The following is a 21,533-nucleotide window of genomic DNA, read 5'->3' as shown; positions in this document are numbered from 1 at the left end:
CACTGTTCACAGTGGCCAAAAAGTGGAAACAACCCAACATCCACCAACAGGGGAATAGATAAATTATAGTATGTCCATACAATGGAATATTATTCAGCCATAAAAAGGAATGTGGTACTGATACATGCTACAATGTGCTTGAACCTTGAAAACATTATGTTAAGTGAAAGAAGGCTAACACAAAAGGTTACATAATTGTATTCTATTTATATGAAATATCTAGATTGGATAAATCCATAGAAACAGAAAGCAGACTGGTGGTTGCCACAGGATAGGTGGAGTAGCAAATGGAGAGCAGTTGTTTAATGGGTACGCGGTTTCCTTTGGGAGTAATGAAAATGTTTTGGATCTATACGGAGGTGGTGGTTGCACAACATTGGGAATGTGCTAAATGCCACTGAACTGTTCACATTAATGGGTAATTTTATGTTATTTGAATTTCACCTCAGAAAGAAAAAACCCATGTGGCAGGTTTGTGGTAAGGCAGTGGTTTTCAAAGTGGGCTCTGGGGACCAGCAACATCAGTGTCACCTGGGAATTTGTTAGAAATGCAAATTCTTGGGCCTTCCCCAGATCTACTGAATCAGAAACTCCAGGGGTGAGACCCAGCAATCTATGCTTTAGAAAGCCCCCCCCAAGTGGCTCTGATGCACGTTAAACGTTGAGAACCACTGTTTTAAGGATCCAGTAAGATAACTGAGCACATGGTCTGTGGTAAGTAGTTATTATTACTATAGCTTCGTCCATTAGTTCGTTTTTTACAGACTGAAATGAGACTCCACATCTTAGTATACCAACATGACACATCTGAAACCATATTGAACAATGTGTCCTCATTTCTACTTTGTTTAAAAGGTTCAGACTCCAGAGACAGACGGAGACAAACTGCATTTGGCTCCACCACAGCCCTCCAAACAGTTTCTCATCTCACCCCCGGCATCTCCTCCCGTTGGCTGGCAGCCCATCAGCGATGCCACGCCAGTCCTCAACTACGACCTCCTCTATGCCGTGGCCAAACTAGGACCAGGTAAGCTCTGTGGTCCTTTTTAAAGGTAAATATTTGTCAGCAACCTAGAAAAGATTAACAACCTTGAAATCCCGGGTTTGTGATAACATCTGCATTTCTAATGGATTTATCACTATATGTGGACCATGAGAGGGAATTATGAACGAGAATGCAGCATCATACTTTACACATGTTTAAAAACAATTTGGGAACCTGTGCGAAAGTGACGTCAGTTCACACAACTTCTGGATTGCAATGCAGATATTTTAAGATCTGAACGTGCTACCTAATTCTTACGGGATTTCTCTTTGAACCACAAGGAAGATGTCTTCTTAAAGCTGGTGAAATGAGCTCTACCAACTGGCAGGGGGCTTCTACTACACAACCCTGTTTTGCTGCTTTGGCAGGTATTATCACACACCCAAGAACCCTCTGCTGTAAGGCAACCTGCCTGCCAAAGTGAACCTTCCAAGTTTCCAGAAAGTCATTCACCTTCAACTAGCCTTTAATAGCCTTTAACTTTAGGAAAATCTTGTGGTCACTTTGTACTGATGTTGGTATATGTTGCTGATTCATTCATTTTCACTGCAGTATAGTTTTCCTTTATATGAATATACCATTCTTTATTCATCCACTCTTCCCTTGATGGCCATTTAGATTTAGATTGCTTCCAGTTTTTTGCTGTTACAAACAAAGCTATGGTTAACATTCTTGCACATGTCTCCTTAGCACTTGTCTAAAACTTTCTTTAGGATTTATGCCCAGAAGTGGTATTGTCCTCAGTTTTAGCGGATGATGCCTGCTCTCCAAAGTGGTTTTCCTATATTGTATCAAGGGGGCAGCCGTGATTCAGTGGTAGACTTCTTGCCTTCCAGGCAAGAGACCTAGGTTCAATTCTCGGCCAGTGCACCTCATGCTCAGCCATCATCAGTCTGTCAGTGGAAGCTTGTGTGTTGCTGTGATGCTAAACAGGTTTCAGTGGAGCTTCCAAACTAAGACGGACTAGGAAGAAAGGCCTGGTGATCTACTCCCAAAAATCAGCCAGTGAAAAGCCTGTGGATCACAACGGTCTGATCTGCAGTTGATTGTGGGGATGATGCAGGACTGGGCAGTATTTTGTTTCATCGTGCATGGGGTTGCCATGAGTCGGGGGCCACTTGATGGTAACTAATAACAACAACAACATCAGGAGGGGAAATGGTGGAAATTGGAGAGGCTGAAACCAGGTCATGGCTGAGATTTTAGGCACATGGACCCAAATGGATATAATGTCCGCTCTGTCTACTGTTAATATGCCCTGGATGGGAGGGGGCTTGAAAAAATATAATCCCAATGTCCTGACCCCACCCCCAAGGATTCTAATTTAATTGGTCTAGGATAAAGTCCAGGCATTTGTATGTGTAGAAAGCTCCCCAGGTGATTCTAATATTCAGCTGGGTTTAAGGACTACTAATAACCAAATAGCAAGAATAATAAACTTACAGGAAGTTCTTACCAGTATTTCTTAGTGTGGTCAGGAAAATATTTTCATCAGAATCACCACCCCAGAAATCAGAAGTTTTAATAATCAATAATGTTGATTCTTACATATACTGAAATTTGAAAACTAGAGTGACGAACTGCCCTGTTTTGCCCAGCACTGGAGGTTCCTGGGTGAGGGACTTTAAGTGCTAAAACTGAGAAATTCACAGGCAAACCAGAACAAGCTGGTCGCCCTAGCGGGCACTCAGGTTAAGACAAGGCTGATTTGATTGATAAGTACTTCCTGCCTGTTGCATAGCACAGGGCACTGTGGTCTGACAGTTAATTACAGCCCTCTCAAGTGCGAGCCCCTTGAGAGTTTCTTTGTAATCATGATCAAGTCACTCAGCTTCTTGAGGCCTTTAAAATGGCCATTGATTCACCTTCAAAGAGCCATTTGTGAGAAGCAGTAGGTGTCTAACTAAGAGGGACTGATGAAAGAAGCAATATAATAATGCAGATTCCTCATGAAATGTGATTTTCTTGAAAGTCTAGTTCAGATGCAGGAATCCTGAGTTTATATACTCCCCATTCAAAGAGAGACATGTTTATGATAGGTGAGGGGATGCTCAAACATTGGAGAGTGTACAAAGTAAGTTGAGTCTGCTGAAGTCAAGCCTTGTGAAGCCATTTCCCACAGTAATTCAGGAAACTCAGTACAGCAGACAGGCATCCCCCCCGCACCCCGCCCTCAGATGGACTGATGAGAGCCAAGGTCCTTTGATCTACCAGTTTGACACCTATGCTCAGATAGTAATAAGAATGCATTTGAAAACCTTGTAGAGTTGCTTTGGATGTGAGCAAACAGAGCTCTTCCTAAAATCACTAAGGTCTAGGCTAGTGGACTTAGGAGCCATCTGGCCAACCTGCATCTTACAGGAGGGGAAACTGAGGCCCAGAGAGGGGAAAATAACTTGCCAGTGACAGAGCTGAGGCTTCGAATGCAGTGTCCTTCCTAATTCACTCTTTATAATGGAGGCCTAGACTTAGTTAGACTCTCCGACCATCAGGCCCCAGTGGGTTTCTGGTCCACTCCCCTTGAAGCCAGTAATCCAGTAAGCTCTTATCATTTGTTAATCCAGAATGTTAAAGAAAATTAGTTTATAGTCAATGTTCACTAAGTTTGATGCGAAGAGAAGGTAAGGGCAAGTCGCAGACACCCTTACCGGCGATGGAGCTGAATCCTGGATCTAGAAGACACAGCCAGGGAAAAATGGGACCTGGGACTGCAGGAGGCAGATAAATGGAATGGGAATTAGGTCCTGGAAGGAACACTTACAGAGCCTGGCACAGAGGAAGGATGAAGGAAATGGTATTGACGAGGTAGAGAAAAAACAGGAGTTCTTTTCAGAGTTGTATGTAAATTATAAACTGTTACAAAAATATGTCTTTATCTTAATTGTGTGCTCATCTAAGGGTCAACGTCACCCATGACCTTCACCTTCTGTTATAACAGTGACTGTACTGTCTGCCATTTACAAAGTACCCTGCAGCATGATAAGCACAAGAAATAGGAACTATTATTGTCCCCATTTTATGAATCAGGAAACTGAGCTGTAGAGAGGTGGATGGGCTTGCCCAAGGTGACACAATTGGTTGGTGGCAGAGGCAATTTCAAAACCTGGACCTTCTTTCTTTCTTTCTTTTTTTATTGTTGTAATTAAATGAAATTTACATTTCAAGTTAGTCTCCCATACAAAATTTTTTGTACATACATTGTTATGAGACCCTAATTGCTCACCCCATTCTGCAACAGCACACTCCTCCTTTCCGCCCCTGATTCCCCATGACCATTCATCCAGCTCCTAACCTTCTCTGCCTTCCCATCTCACCTCTGGACAGAAGCTGCCCCTTTGGTCTCTTGTATCTACTTGACTAAGAGGCACACTCTTCACGAGTATCACTTTATGTCCCACAGTCCATGGGCCTTCTTTCTTAAGGGAGTGAACTTGACCACTTAGCCAAATGACCTTCTATCAAAGACAAAACCAAAATCAAACCATTTGCTGTTTAGGTGACTCAGACTCAAGGTGATCCCGTGTGTGTCCACTGTGCTCTACAGCATTTTCAGTGGCTGATTTTTCACAAGTAGATCACCAAGCCTTTCTTCCCAGGTGCTTCTGGGTGAACTCGAACCTCTACCCTTTCGGTTAGCAGCCAAACATGTTAATGTTTGCACCACTGACTGCCTTTGCTGACCGTAGGCTTGCTGTGCTCTGACATCAGCAAGACATTTTTCCCAGCCCTGACTTGACAAATATCTAACCTCATTCTAAGCTTCCAGAAAGCTTAACTCAGTGTCTGATAAGTGTGAAAATGAAGACCTGTGCATTGTTGTATACAAGAGAAAATATTGAAAGTGTCCTGTTTTTCAAGGATGACTGATACTGTTTCCCATGGAACAGCTGCACTGTGTATGTATTTTCTGGAATATCTTTCTCTCCATCCCTTGCCAGCAATTTGAGCCTGTTTCTCTTTGTTTGTGTACCCATTTGTCCCTTTCCTGTGTCCCTGGAGTTTCCTCACCCCATACAGATGAATGATTTGTAGCCAACAATTGAGTTGAAAATATCACAGAGGTTATATCCAAGGACTGGGCCTTTTGTGACTGTTTCAGCTACAACAGTGACGGAGCAGGGGACAAACCCTGCATTCTCCCCACCCCCATCTTTGCCCCTCTCCCTGGCACTTTTAATGAATATTGTCTTCTCCTTATGGTAATTTTCCATTGTTCTACTTATCAGCTTCCCTACTTTTTGAGGAGAGAATGCATGTTTTATTCAGCTTGGCATCCCCAGTACCTGATAGCACGTGGTACATAGTAGATGCTCAGTAAATATTGGATGCATGAATGAGTGAATGAGTGAGCGAATGGATCAGACTATTAGCCTGCCTAGAGATATTTCCTTCACTGGCAAATTATTGCTTTCTTATAACGTTAGCCAAACTGAGCCAGACAGCCCTAAATTAATGTTTTCTCTACAAAGAGTACTTCTAGCATTTCCATTTGGGGAAAAAAATGATCTAGGAAGATTTATTTTTAATCCTTTGGCAGCATCATTTCAGTAACAAATTGTAAATCATTCCATGTTAAAAGATGACTACCTCAGTTCCAGAAGTGCAGAAAGAGATTAGAATGAGGGCAGAAAAAAAGCAATTCAGGTGATCAAAGGAATAAAAGTATTGCTGAGGAGGGTGAGTAACTGTGCTAAACTGGCAGAGCTGAGTGGCTAAGAAGAGACGCAGAAAGCTAAAGATGCCGGAACTCGTAAGTCTAAAGAAAGAACACCCTGGAGCAGGATCCAGGGTGAGATGGCACTCAGGCTAAGGAGCGCTTCAGGACACTGGCTGGCTTGGAGGAACCTTAACAATGCGCCATCAGGACCCTTTTACGGACAAATGGGAGTGTGCTGGCACAGGCCTCAGCTCAGACAATCAAAGAATAAAACAGCAGCAGCCCTAGAAAAGTGCCTTCCTGGTGATCATTCTCCAAAGAGGGATAGCTCGGGCTCCCTAGAACTTGTAGGGAAGTACCTGGAACAAGCAGGGAGAGAACAAAGGAACCGTGATCATACCCAAACCGGTATCCTTTAAAATACTTAACGTGACCTTACAACATAAGACTAGGGGCACATGACCCTGATGAGCATCTCTTAGTTCTGTTTATTATAGTTAGAGAAAGTTTATATTCTAAAAATTATGAGAGGCACAGTTTCAAACATTCTTACTCATTATGCCCTTAACTGTATGTCCTGTTTGTATCCAAAAAGTAAGTAAAGGACAAATTAGGAAAAAAATGAAAACAATAGTTTAAACTTACATATATATATATATATATATACACACACACACATATAATAACCAAACTCATCGCCGTCGAGTCAGTTCTGACTCACAGTGACCCTGTAGGACAGAGTAGAGCTGCCCCACAGGGTTTCCAAGGCTGTAATCTTTACAGAAGCAGATTGCCACATCTTTCTCCCATGGAACGCTGGTGGGTTCAAACCACCAACCTTTCGGTTAGCAGCCCAGCACTTAACCACTGTGCCACTAGTGCTCCTCAAAAACTTATATATAGGGCTTACTATGTATCAGACATTATTCTAAACACCTTACTATATTACCTCATTTAATGCTGACAGCAACGCTATGAGACAAGTACTATTATTAATCCCCTTTATACAGCTGGGGAATGTAAGGCTCAGAGTGATAAGTAACTTTGCCCAAGGATGCAAAGCTGGTAAGTTAAAATATGTCCCTCTGACACTGTCAGGAAGCAGAAGAGATGAGGGAGATTGGAAGGGATTGGTTGAGTAAGCACCCTTTACCCTGGGGTCCAGTGTGGTGAAAAGTTGCAGAAACCAGAGCAGGCTCTTGAATAGTAAAGTGAATTTCTTCAGAAGAAACTCTAGATGGTAATGAAAAGAAATATTAAAAATACAAAACAACTTTCCACGTTTGGTATCCCCTTCCCCCAAACACATCCACTGCATCAGTTGATGATTTCCTTTCTTGTCCAGTGGGACATGAGGTTTGGAATCTGCCTTCCTCTGCTCTGCTGAAGGGGCAGCTATCTTCTCTATAAAACAGAGACGTTTATAATAGCCCCCTTGGTGAATTTATAGAAGCCCATCACTTATCAATGACCTGGAAAAAATAAGATGTGCTCTGATCTTGAGGCAGAGAATGAATTTGGTATTTATTTGTATTTATTTTATGATACCTATTGTTTCTGACTTCTGAAGCAGTAGAGTGCTATGTTCTTTTCTGATGTAGAACAAAATAGGAAAAAAAAAAAAAGCCAGCGTAGCAAAATAGCTTATCCCTACCAATCAGCAAAACTGGCAAAATAGAAGGGTACACTGTACTAAAAAAAAAAAAGACTGTACTAATGGGTGGTACTCCGAGGGGGGATGTGAAAGGCCAGTCTTTGTTCTGCTCTCTAGGGTAGCTCTAGAGGGTCATGCTCATTGTCACTGAAAATGCCTGCAGGGAGCGATGTGAAAAGTCATTGTCTATTCTCTTTTTTCCCTCTCGCTATTTTTAGCTCTTGTTAGGGAGATCAATTTTAGTTAACTGCAGAGGAGAGTTTAAAATGGTGCTCGAGTTTCAAGTTGCGTGCATCTGCTATATTTAGACTTTTTCTTTTTCCAAGTTTTTCTCCATCAAAACGTGCTATAGTAAACCAGTTTTCTTGGTGTTGCTTGGTATCCCAAAATGGAAAATGTTTCATTGATTCGTATAATTTATAAGGAAGAGAGTTTTTTTTTTTTTTCTATTTCAGGCCTTGATTCAAAGGTAGTGAAAATTCAGTTTTTAAAATATAGATGAGTACTTATATTTTTGGTGCATGTGGTATGAATATTGTAGACAGCCTCAGTTCTTTTTCAACAATTGCTATATTCTGATCGCAGACCCAAAAGACAGCACAGCCAGGATGCAGTGCTCATTGAGTGTGGTCTCTAAGTGTCAAGTTTCCCACCCAAGGGATTCAGATGTGTGATCCTGAAACACATGTTCATAATTTTCCATTTCCTTTCTAAGAATGTTCCCTGGGAAAGTTTTTAAAAGGGATTTTCTTCTCAGCATATATTCCACAATCATCTTCAGTCACTCAGTCACTATTCTGAGTAGCAATATAGACTCTATCCTTGTTGTGCAGGTAAAACATGCCCATTGTAGAAAAATAGAAAATACAGATCAGCAAAAAAAAAGAAAAGGTGGAGGGGAGGGAGATGAATTAGCAAATCCTACCACCTCAAAATAAGTACCTTAAAAATTGTTGTGTTTCTAAATAGACAGTAGATAAGTGGTAACTTTGGTGAAGGGTGAGGCAGCACACAATAGAAAAAAAAATTGTTGTGTTTATCTTTCAGATGTTTTCTTATGGGTGTGTGTGTGTGTGTGTTCCCATAGCTATTCCCTTAGTTGGGTCCCTAATATCCAGAAAGATAGAATAGTGTGGTCCATTCCCAGACAGAAATGACCAAGCACACCTCTAACCAAGCACTTCTGAACAACATGTTATTTCTGTATCTCTGCCAGTTTCCTGTCACCCTGTATGAACAGCCCCAACCTCACAAGGCCACAGAGAGCCCTTCTCCTCTGGTCTCCTTCCCTCTTTATCCTTTCACCTCTTCCCCTTCATGGTTCTCTTAATCTTTCTCTCCCTTTACCTTCCTTTTGGAGTTCCTAAGTGGCACTAATGGTTAAAACACAACTGCTAACCAAAAGGTTGGAGGTTTGAGTCCATCCATAGGTGCCTTGGAAGAAAGCCCTGGTAGTCTACTTCTGAAAAGTCACAGCCACTGAAAACCCTATGGAACCATAACTGAGCATTTTGCTCAGAGATTCTATTGACAAATCCTGATTTAAAGGGGGGGAAATGTAAAACAGAAGTTTAAATTTTCATAGAATCCAGATTTTCTGGAGCCCTTGAGGCTGGGTGAATTCCCAAAACTATTGCCCTGAGATAATCTTTAAACCTTAAACCAAAAATAGCCCGTGAAGTCTTCTTTAAATCAAACAATAGTTTAGCTTAACTAGCAAAGAATGTCTGCCTTGAGCATTGTCCTCTTTTAAAGAACTATCTATATGGGATCAAACTGACAATAGCAACTCTAAAGATTAGATAGGAAGGTTAGGGAGCAGTGAGTTTATGTTAAAGTAGAGGAACAGTTTGGAAAAGGAGGGTGAGAATGGTTGCAGAACTTGAAGAATGTAATCAATGTCAATGAATTGTAAATGTAGAATTTGTTGAATTGGTGTATGTTCTGCTGTGTATATTTTCAACAACAAAAATAAAATAAACTGTATGTATATATGGAAGCCCTGATAGCATAGTCGTTAAGAGCTACGTCTGCTAACCAAAAGGTCAGCAGTTCAAATCTACCAGGCAGTCCTTGGAAACTATGGGGCAGCTCTACTCTGTCCTATAGGTTCGCTATGAGTTGGAATCAACTCGATGGCAATGGGTTTGGTTTTGGGTTTTTTGTTTTTTGGTTTTTTTTTGTATGTATATATATGAAATAAAACCCTATGGAGAACAGTTCTACTCTGACACCCTTAGGGTCACCATGAGTGGGAGTCTGCTCGATGGCAACTGGTAAACATCCCTTCTAGGGTTTCACTTCTTCATTTCAACCACTGATTCAGGCCCTCAGTCAATCATTTGTCTTGTGAAGTATGTTAGGTCTTAAATGTCTCAGGAAGGAATGAAGATAAATGGACTCTCTAATCCAGTCTTAGAAGGAAACCTCCAGAAGACAAGCAAACGCTCTCTTAATTAAGTAGAGCACCTCTTAAAACTACGGAACATTTATCTCCTGCCTCCCACGTCTTACCAAGCACTCTCTCCTATTTTCCTAGTTTGATGTGGCTCAGCACTGAGGATAGGCTAGAAAGATTCAAGTAATGATTCAAGTAGGTAATAGCTTCCTAAAATGAACTCATACTGTAACTTCTGAGACAGGGAAGTCGATTTTCAGGCATCATGTAATTCCTGCACCATCCCAGTGTTCTACCTACATGCCAGAAGCAATGTGGTGGTTATACTTTGATACCTGGTAGTCCTAGATTAACGAGCCCTGGTTGCACAAAAGTTAAGTGCTTGGCTGTTAATCAAAAGGTTAGTGATTCGAACCCACCCAGCACAGGAGAAAGATCCAGTGATCTGCTTCTGTAAAACTTAGAGCCAGAAAACCCTGTAGAACAGTTCTACTCTGACACACGGGTCACTATGAGTTGGAATCGACTCCACGGCACCTAACAACAACAACAGTCGTGTGTTGGAGTCCTGGCTCTACCATGTGCTTGCATGCGGCCCTGAACTATTTACCTCTCTGCACCTCCTTTTGTCTTTAATGGTGATCATTCGACAACTTCCATGGTCACCATGAAGATGGAATAATTACTATACATAAAGTACTTAGCACAGTGCCTGGCACGTTGTTGTTATTGTTAGGTGCGGTCGACTTGGTTCCAACTCATAGCGACCCTCTGGCACATAAACCGTAAACCATTGCTGTCAAGTCAATTCTTACTCATAGTGACCCTATGGAACAGAGCTGAACTACCCCATGGAGTTTCCAAGGAGCGCCTGGTGGATTCAAACCGCTGACCTTTTGGTTATCAGCTGCGGCAGTTAACCACTATGCAACCAGGGTTTCCCTCTGGCACATAGTAAGTATCAAATAAGGGGTAGGTGTTGTGATAATGCTACTCTGAGCAGCGTTGTTTCATAGGGCAGGACTCAGAAATTCCCTCTGCCATTAAATGAGTTGATATATATAAAGTGTTTGGAACAGTGCTGACCACCCACTAAGCACAATGTGTGTGTCCATTGTGGTAGTTGTGATGGAGGTTGTTACTTGCATGGATTTTTTTTCTGAACTGCTGATGAAATATTTGGGTTTGGTCCGTGCTATGCTTTATACTCTTTGCCACCCATGTTTAGAAGACATTCTTTGATAGAAGCAGCTGCTGAACAAAGCAAAAGAGACAGAGTTGCTGTTCAGTGATTGTCCTCACCCTAAAGTTTACCTACAGCATTTTCTCCTTTGTCAACCAAAATTAAATATGAGTTCATAGAAACACAAGGAATGAGAGAGAAAAAATTGCAAAAGTCTTTTTACCCCTGGAACACATATTTAATCCTGAATTCCTCTTTCTGTTTCAACTTAGAAAATAAGTTCTTTCTCCAAACTCAAACTGACCTTGTGAATAGGTAACAACCAAATTACTGAGATTTTAAGTTTCCCAGAATTCCCTCTGCCCCAGACTATCTCCTCTATTATTTTATGGCCGTCAATAAAGATCCAGTGTAAAGACAAGTTTTTCTCTTGCTTATAATGATGATTAAAACTCAGGATGTGAGTGTAAGTCCAGACTGTACTAGTTAGTAACTGTGTAACCTTAAGCAATTGTCTTAACCTCTCTTGGCCTCAGTTTCCTCAGCACTAAAATAGTTGTTGCAAGCAACAAATGAGATAGTCCATTTAAATCTGTATGTCCAGCACCTGAGCATGGTAAATGTTAAATGTGTATTACCTGCTTATTATCACTTGGCTTATTATCACTTTCAAACCGTATCTTAGTCCCTTATTAAAATGTAAGTGCTTAAGTGAAGTTCTTAGCTCAATTTTCTCAATGTGAAGGCTATGATATTTTAGAGTTGACAGTCCTACCCACGTTTAGCACCCTTAGACCTACTAAATGCCAGTATCCACTTCCACCCCAGTCATTATGACAGCTCACAGAATCCCATCCCATTTGCAGACACCACTGAGATTATAGCTTCCTAGTTGGGGACCCACACTAATATTACACTTTTGCAATATTAATCAGGTGGTTCTCAAATGTGATAAAGAATTTTCAGAGACGTGGGGCAGCAAGGAATGCCTAGTAAGGGATCAGAGGTACCAGCACAGGAGCAAAGAGGGGTTAGAACAGGGGGAGACAGTAGAGAGGTGAGTAAAACCTGCTTCACAATTTTACACACTCCTTTCCTCCTTCCCAGGCACACACTTTTTTCCCTTCTCCTTGGAAAATGAAGAGAAGGGAAGATTGCTGGTAGATACCTTAAAATATCATTTAGAAGCACATCTGGATGGGAGAAGGAGTGTAGCTTTGGGAAACTTCCTAATGTTTTTTACTATAACTCAGTCCTTCTATTGGGCAACATGTTTGACCAAAAACCAAACCAGCTTTATACCTGCCAGGAATGAGAGAGAGTTAAGAAATATGGTGAGTTCAAATACCGGCTGATGCCTAGGGTTCTTTCTTTCTGGTTGCTGTCAAGTTGACTCCAACTTGTAGCAACTCCATATGTGTCAGAGCAGAATTGTGCTCCATAAGATTTTCGGTGGCTGATTTTTTGGAAGTAGATCACTAGGCCTTTCTTCTGAGGTGTCTCTGGGTGAACTCGAACATCCAACCTTCCATTTAGCAGCTGAGTGCTTTAACCATTTGTACCACCCAGGGACTCCAAACTCTAACACACATTTTTATAGCTCCTAACCTTAACAAGTCTGAATAATGCATTAAGACAGACTTTGCATAATCACACTGATTTTGTAAAGAGAATTCAAGAAGGGCCCATTCCATAGCTCATGAGGCGAAGGTGGCGTGATGGAGACTTTCCAGTGGCACTTGGACTGATAGACACCAACACACTTCTCTGCAATTGTACAGGAATCACATCACCGAACCGTGTCCCCCACCCCCCGGGCTAGTATGGGGATATGACCAGCTTCCTCCTGGGAACAGAAAGCAGCCTGTGGGCACCTTCACTCCCTCCTCTAGACTTGCAGGAATCAGGACTTTGTCACCAACCTGTCTCCATCCACTCAGGAAAAGAGGAGACAGAACTTTGGCGTCCATTTTGAACAACGGCCAAGCCTAAATCAGTTCCAAAGGCCTAAATGAGAATTTAACTTTTGGCCAGATACTAGAGGACTTCTCATTCGCTTGAGTGGGCAGTTTATTTCATGGGCATAGGTGGAAAGCCCTGATCAATGCATTACGAATACTTTTTTTTTTTATTTTGGTGGAAGTACACACAGCCAGACCTAACACCATTTTAACAATTTCTGCATGTACAATTCAGTGACATTGGTTACATTCTTCAAGTTATGCTACCATTCTCACTACCCTTTTCCACATTATTCCACCACCATTATCTTAAACTCACTGCCTCCTAAGCTTCCCATCCAACCTTTTGAGTTGCCGTTGTCAATTTTATCTCACATAGATAATTCTCAAAGCAGACATACTTCACTAACGAGAATAAGCTGTTTTTTGGTTCAAAGAAGACTTCAAGGGATAGTTTTGGTTTAAAGTTTAAAGTTTAAAAATTATCTCAGAGCAATAGTTTTGGGAGCTCATCCAGCCTCAGTGGTTCCAGAAAGTCTGAATTCTGTTGAGAATTTTAAATTCTATTCTGCATCTCCCCCCGCCACCCCACTTTTTTCTTTTGCCTCTTAAAGAAGTTGCTCGATTTTTTATTTTATGTTGTTGTTGTTGAGAATATACACAACAAAACATATACCCATTCAGCAATTTCTCCACGTACAATTCAGTGACATGGTTTGCATTCTTTGAGTTGTGCAACCTGGCTTTTGATCCTGGCCTCCTCCCAGCTCTCAGGAGAAAGGACACGTTGAGCACAGACTAGAGGATTGAGTTATGATGGGTGAACCCTCTCCTCATCCCTTAAAAGAAATTCTGGTCTGTTTGGCCCTTTCTCACTGCAGTATGGCCAGATCTGTCACCGTCCTGTGTGTACAAGGCCCAGTGGGCTCCTTGTCCCCAACTAACACCAGTTGGTCCTCAGCCCTGGTGGTGGAAGAATTAGCTGAGGCCCAAAGGGAAAAGAAGCCAAAAAAAGAAAAATTCAATCCAGCAAGACCAAAGCTATTTCTTTTTATTTTATGGGCTCTTAGCAGCTGTTAAGCTTTGCTGGATTTCAATAGTAAGGAAGTTTCCAAAAATAGAACCGTGAAATGTCAGAGTTAATGGGATCACAGCAATAAAATATCTCTACTACCAAGATATCTGACTTCATTAACCTGACGGGAAAGTTGCTCTGCACCCTTCAGAGAGTGTGCTTCTCTGCTGGCCCCTCCCCTTCTTGATTGTTCACCCAACATATCTGTTTTGAGAGGAAAGGCAAATACGTCTGAATCAGGATAAACACATTGAACAAGAGGTGTCTTCAAGAGAATGTTCATTATCCAGGCCAGGGCAAAGCAAAGGTTGAATCAGAAGGCTCGCATTTTGCCAAGAGATGAAGATGAAGGGCAGGGTGTCTGTTATGGGTCCTGCCATGGCCACCACTTCAACCCTAATTCCTGCAATCACCATGCTTACCCTCCTATCCCAGACTCCTTTCTATCATTGCCCTCATCGGAACATTAGTGACCATTCCCCTGCCATCTCCATGCTCACAAACAGCAGAGTAAGGAACAGAGCTGCTGCAGCTATTGGGGTTTCTTCAAGAGGTGCTTATTCTCCAAACAATTAAAAGAAATCCTATCTACAAAAACCAAAAGCACCAACCTCATTTAATTACTCATAAATTATTCCTCTGTCTCTCACTAAAGGGTGTCTTTCATTCAGAATCACAATGAAATCCTGAAGGAAAGACAAAATTTTAGAAACCCTGGTTGCAATGGATTCAACCATAGTTTGCTATCCAATTTTGAGTGACTTACTGTTCTTTCATAAACGTAGATGAGAACCCCAAAGATTAATTAACTTTGATGGCTGGGGGTGGCCACAGATCTGATCCAGGATTTCTTGCCTCCTTTTGATGGAGCCCTGGTGGTACAGTGGTTAAGAGCTACGGCTGTTACCCAAAGGGTCAGTAATTTGAATCCACCAGCCACTCCTTGGAAACCCTGTGGCGCAGTGCTGCTCTGTCCGCTAGGATCACTATGAGTTGGAATTGACTCGATGGCAACGGGTTTTTTTTTTTTTTTCTTTTGACATCCTCAGTCTCCCTCACTCTATTATGCTCTCCCTGCATGATCACCATTTTTCCAATGCAAAGTCATGATACAGAATGGAGGAGGGGATGGGGCACATTATGTGTGTGTCGTTGCCCTTGCAGGGCCTGCAGCCTCCTGCCTATCACACAAAGCAAAGTGATAGTGGCATCCAGACAGTGAGACACCAAGAATCACCTGAGGGTACTGGATTAAAATGTAGATTTCACTAAAGCAGAATTTATGGGGATGTATCCCTATATTGGTGAACTCTGTTTTTTACAAGCGCCCCCAGTAAATTGTTACACATACAGATGTTGGAGAACCACAGTTCAGAGATGCCACTAACCAGGTCTGTCCTCCCCGGGCCATCTCAGAGAAGGCTAACTTCATTAGGTCCTTCTTCTTAGCAATATCTGAAGTGGTTCTTTAACCTTGGGACTTTTATAAAAATGACAAAATACTTGAGGGAAAATAGAATCCACACAATTCAATGAACTGTATTTAGCATCAATGTGTGCATCACAACTGCAAGTGTATGTGGTATAATAACTTCAGAGTGGGTTACAGTGTGGTTGGGTTAGCACCAACTCTCAGCTTCTACTCATCAAGGTGGGAGAGTGAACTTTAGCATAAGTGACTTCAGCACTTCCTGGTTCTGGCCCATGTGCCCTGCTTCTGTCACTATCCTTGTCTGCATCCATACTGTTCCATGTCAACTCTGTTATATCAGAGATTTAATACGTATTGACACAATTCCCCAGTCTCTCTACTTGCAATTTCACCAAATCTAGATTTTAAATTACAGAGTCTTCATCAGCCATACTTCTATGTCTCTGACTAGTTCTATCCCTCTTTGCTAATGCGCATAACCTGGGGGAAATGCTGATGATGTAACACTCTTCCAGTTTTGTGAAATGTTTGCTGCTCTCAACCAGGAATGCCTTTACTCTACACAGCAGGATGTCTAGGGGGTTCAAGGAAAGACTTAGCTGGGTATGGCTAACTCTGAATGTTGAACGTTTTCTCAGCATCACTTAGAAAAGTGTTGATGCTTATTGCATTATCAGTGCTTCCCATTCTCTAATGTCAGCACGTAGAATTTAAAACGGTACCTCACAAAATTGTGCTGTTTTCACCATTGGTGTTTATCAACATGTGCATAGTAGTGCCTAACAAGTGCCCGATGAATGGAACTGCCGATACTTTCCCTAGGCTTCCAAAACAGGCACTTTCCACTAAAGACCAAGGGTAACAGGCAAGATTCCTATACTGGGTGGTATCTGGCCTTGATCCTAAAAAGGGAGGAGGGGAGGATATAGATAACTCTCAGCAAGAGGTGAGATGATTCCAAATAAAAGTAGCTGGTTTGGTGGGTATAAAATGTAGCTGTCATGATTAGAGACTAACAGGTCAACCAGTCTGACTGAAGCAAATAGGGAATCAATGGAAGTAATATTGAAAATGATTGATGAGAGATAACACAGCATCTTCTGTGCTAGTCTAAGAAATCTGGACTTGATCTAGTAAGACCTGAAGAGCCAACATGTGGGAGACATTGTTTTTAGGAGATTTTTCTGTTTATTCATAAAGGGTGGGGAAGAAAGATGCCTCTTCATCTTGTTCTACCACCTAGAGGTCTCCTATTTGTCTTTTAGACCCAGCTCAACTGTCACCTCCTCTGGGAAGCCTTCTGGAGTGACTTCCTCTCTATAATTTGGTACCATAGTCTTTGACATATATTGCCATCCTAGTGCTCACTGTTATAATACTTTCTGTTCCATATGCCTCCACTGAACTCTGCTCTTGTGAAGGGCACACATATTTGTATTATGCTTTGTAGCCCTTATGCCTAGCAGTGGACCGAACTGTGAGAGGTGCTCAATAAATACCTACTGAAGTGAAATAAAAACAGATAAGAAGCCAATCAGATAACAGCAGTTTGACTGTAAAATGAGCCAGTCAAGAAGGATAGACTCTCAGGACTAGAAGGGGTTTTGATGATCATCTAACCCAGTTATGCAATAACTACTGCAGATCCCAGATAAATGATGATCCCGCCTTATTCTATCCTGGGGTAGCTCTTGTTACAAGAAGTGTACAGCTGGAGGGAACCTTAGAGACTACCTTATACAAAAGATGAAGAAGTGAAATGATTGGTGCAGGGTTACTCAGATAATTACAAGCAATTCTGGGAAATAGCACAGAAACTAATAATTGCCAGACCCATTTAATCCTCTCCATGGAGTATATGCAGTTTACACTTGAGGATGCTAAGGGGTTAAGTGGCTTGTTCAAGGCTGCACAGTTGATAAGTGGTGGAGCTGGCATACAATGACAGACTGATCTCATTCCTCTTTCCAGTACCCTGTGCCATCCCCGGATAACACCCCAGGTTTTCTGAGACACTCCAAAATGTTGTTCTCACTTCTTTATGCAAACCTCGCCAAAGAATCTATTTTGAAATGCCACCCATTTTTCACCCCCTACTTCTCTTGCTTTTCAGGAGAGAAGTACGAGCTCCATGCAGGGACTGAGTCCACCCCAAGTGTCGTCGTGCATGTATGTGACAGTGACATAGAGGAAGAAGAGGATCCAAAGACTTCTCCAAAGCCAAAAATCATCCAAACCCGGCGTCCCGGCCTGCCACCCTCCGTGCCCAACTGAGCTCACAGCTCTGCCTCAACCATAATATCCGTCTCCTCTTTATCATGCTTCTTCCCCCTATTGTTTGTTTGTGAAAAAAAAATTGCCTTTAAATCCCTGGGTGTTTGGTTGTTTGAGATTCCTTCCTTGTAATCAAGCCTCTTGGACAAAAGGGCTAGGAAAAGGTGATATGTTTCCTGATCATATCATACTCCATCAAGTGTGATTCATTATTTAGAAGGTTCTAGGAAAAAAAGTAGCATTTTCTTATTAAACAATCAATACAGCCTATATCTTCATTTTCTCATGTCGATCCAAGCCAGAGACACCAGTAACAAATAGCATCTGTGTTGTTTGTGAGCTATTTCCGTCCCAGTCCTGAGGTGTGCGCGTTGTTTTTTCCTGGCCACTTAAATAGGACCATATGTAAACTTGACTTTGACTGCATGAGATACCCCTATCTGGTCTCACTCAGTTCTCTGCATCCCGACATTCCCAGGACATGCATGATCACCAGCATTTATTTTCATGATTTAAGAATACACTAGAACTCACAGAGTGTCAGCATCCAGCCATGTCCTCTCTAGATTAGGAAAATTATCAGCATCGTCCAGCTCAACAAGTCTGGGTGTATTTACTATTTTGAGTCAATACTTCATAGCCTGTTAAAATTCCTGGAGGCAAAACTGAGCTTGGCCCCAAAGATATTCCTTAATAGATTTTGAACACCACTTCCATATAGAATTTTCCCAGTCTCATTGGGGAGGCTTGTCCGGGGTGATATAGACTGATTTCAGACGAACCTATTTATTACAAAAGTTTCATGGTGTCTGAACGATTGTTTTTTTCTCTTTGTATATTTGTACAAATGTTTCAGCTGTGCTTTTAAAATCTGGATATTTTTATTTAGTGATTGTTCAGCCATTAGCTGCTTAAGAACATATGCGCATTGCTATGAATGCATTCATATACTAATACAGATAATCTGATAATATTACACCCTATTATGGATAATGCTGAATTTTGAAACGGCACAAAATGTCTCACGCCAATATATATATGATTAGCCAACATCTTTGCTATCAAGCACCCTTTGTTTTAAAATAAAGTGAAAATGCTAGTGGCAGTGGTAGACAATTGGGATAAAACTAAATTTCCAGGATGCAGCTGAGCATATTAAAATGGGAAGAATGCAGAATACGTGTATGCTGATCCTACTCGTGCAAATACCCATGTGCTCAAAAGAGTTGTTTTTGTTACATGTGATTTTTCTGTTTCTCTAGCCCAAAGTGCATTACAGAAGATACACCTGTAGAATCATTACCTTCTGCTATATGTGCCAGGCCTCATCTGTTCCTGTACATTAATGAATGAATTTAGATGTAAATATGAATTGTGTTGGAGTGGGGAAATACTTTCATTACCCAAGCCTCAGAAAAATACACGAGAACAATAACACAGCCAACTGACTTAAGGATTGTTGTGGATTTTGACTAGAGTGTATGTTAGTTTCATCAGAAACTTAAAACATAGACTGTCACGCAGAAATTAAAGTCCGTTCTACTGTGAATATAGCAATATAGTACTGGACACAGTACAGGTGAAACTGAGGAGAGCATTGCTAGTGAAATCCTGAGTTTCCATAAGAAAAATGAAGGCTCCTTTTAAATAATAAAATCTGAGGAGTGTACAATAAGCAAATGCTTTGACTTTCCTTTGCTGTGGAGGTTTTTGTTTTTCCTTGACCAATGAAAGACTGACGAGTTTGTAGTGGAGAAATGATGCCCTCTAGTGGAAGAAACATTGCCCTCACCTATTCAGATGACCAGAGAACTCTGACAACAGCCATGTTTCTTCTCAGTCATCTACAGGTCATTTGACTTTCTAAGCTACCCAGAATTTTCAGAATGCAGGTTCTAAAGAAAGTTGGGTGAGAGAAAATGTTTGGAAATGATTTTTAATTTTTTAATAAATAGACACATCAGACATTGGCAACCAAATTTAGTAAAAGTTGACCTTCTGTAAAGTCATAAAATGAAATCAGTGGAGTGTATAATCTATGTGGTTAATCTTAGCGAGATTTATTGCAAAGTGACAATGTTAGTCCGTCTGAGATCCAGTAATTCTTTCATTAAATTGGGTTTGGGGAAGGTGAGAAGGGGAACTTTCTCCAGGAGAGTGGTAAGAAATGAGAACGACTCTCTGAAGTGTTTTCAGTGGTAACTCCCAGCACTGTGAAAGTCAGAATTGCCTCAGCATTTCCATGATGCACATTATGCAAACCTCTTTAGCACTATTTTAAGTTTGAAATGTTTGAAAATGGAGGGGGAGGAGGAGATTTCCACCAACTGAATCATTTGTGCACGTGTATAGCTCAAAGAGCTTAGACTTCAAATATACCTGGTGAATGACTCTGTCCATGTGGTGTGATTTCTGTGTTGTCTTCCTGAATTCAGTATTTTTGAGGGGTTCTTGTGGGGAGTGCAATTCAGCCTACCATCTTTCTAAGACGTTACCAACATATGGGATGAACCCATCCGGGATCTTTGTGAAATGAACATTGGGGGAAGCTATTTGGCAGCCACCTCATAAGGAAAGAGAATTTTTAGCAAGGCCTAGAGGGATAGGTTGGGGTTGGAAAAAGGGAGCTGGGCAAGCTCTCTGTTTTGTGGCCATGCTTCAACACCAGGGTCCTGAAAGCCATTTCAGCTCCACTAAGACCCGCTTTTAACGTCTCCCCGCTCTATTCTTTGGTTAAAAACACTGTAAAAGACCTGATGTCTGCAATAGTTTGTTAAAGAGAACACAAAAATCACTATCCTAATATAAAAGATTGATAAATTGGATTTCATCAAAACTAAGGACTTCTGTTCATCAAATGACACCATTAAGAGAGTGAAAAGGCAAGTCTCAGATGAAAGAAGATATTTGCAATGCATGTAGCTGTTACCAACCAGTTGCCATTGAGTCGACTCCAACTCATGGCAACCCCATGTGTGTCAGAGTAGAACAGTGTTCTACCAGGTTTGCAATGGCTGATTTTTCAGAAGTAGATTGCCAGGCCTTTCTTCCAAGGTGCCTCTGGGTAGACTCTAACCTCCAACCTTTCAGGTAGCAGCCAAGCATGTGAACCATTTGCACCACCCAGGGACTCCATATAGCTGTCAAGTAACTCATATCCAAAATGTAAAAACACCTACAAATCAATTTTAAAAAGCAACCTTTTTTTTTTTTTTTTAGCTAAACAGCGCTTAACACAGAGACAACTCACACAAACACACACACAAGGATATCTAAATGGCCCATAAACATTAAAAAGCACTCAACATCATTTGTCATCAGAGAAAGGCAAACTAAATCCTCAGAGAGATACACCACACACCCATCATATGACTAAAATTAAGTCGGGGAATATTAAGTGCTGGTGGATATGTGGAGCAAGTAGAACTCTCATGCATTGCTGGCAGAAGTGTAAACTGGTGTAGCCACTTAGAACACTGTTCGGTAGTATCTACTAAAGCTAAACATATGCCTGTCCAGGAGCAATTCCACTCCAGGGCATACAACCAGCAGAGATGAGTGTCCACATTACCAAAATACTTGTACAATACTTGTAACAGCCATTGACTAGATACAACCTAAATATCCTTCAACTGTAGAATGGATAAATAAACTATATTTACTGAAAGGATATTACAAAGTAATAAGACAGATTACTGATACATATTACAACATGGTTGGATCTCAAAGGATTTCAAAACCATACTTTAGAACCAAAACAGCCAGGCGTGAAAGAATACATATAGTATGACTCAATTTATGAAGTTAAGAAACAGTCAAAACTGATCTACATTGATAGAAGTTATAATAGGGTT

At 41.3% G+C, this 21,533-nt stretch overlaps 1 protein-coding gene across 3 annotated transcripts in view; it reads left to right on the top strand.

Annotated features, from left to right (window-relative positions):
* RCAN2 (regulator of calcineurin 2) overlaps positions 1 to 20,073 on the top strand; it is a 356,048-nt gene extending 335,975 nt beyond the window's left edge. For all 3 annotated transcript variants that reach the window (XM_004379524.1, XM_004379523.1, XM_004379525.1), the window contains 2 exons: positions 856 to 1,027; positions 17,519 to 20,073. In XM_004379524.1, coding sequence (XP_004379581.1) covers positions 856 to 1,027; positions 17,519 to 17,679 — 333 coding nt within the window. In that variant the 3' untranslated portion in view covers positions 17,680 to 20,073. The remainder of the gene's footprint in view (positions 1 to 855; positions 1,028 to 17,518) is intronic.
* Positions 20,074 to 21,533: the final 1,460 nt, after the last annotated feature.

Source organism: Trichechus manatus, unplaced genomic scaffold, assembly GCF_000243295.1.
Source record: "Trichechus manatus latirostris isolate Lorelei unplaced genomic scaffold, TriManLat1.0 scaffold00065, whole genome shotgun sequence".
Taxonomy (NCBI): Eukaryota; Metazoa; Chordata; class Mammalia; order Sirenia; family Trichechidae; genus Trichechus; species Trichechus manatus.
Note: the sequence above shows the minus strand (reverse complement) of the source record. Positions and strands in the feature narration are given on the sequence as shown.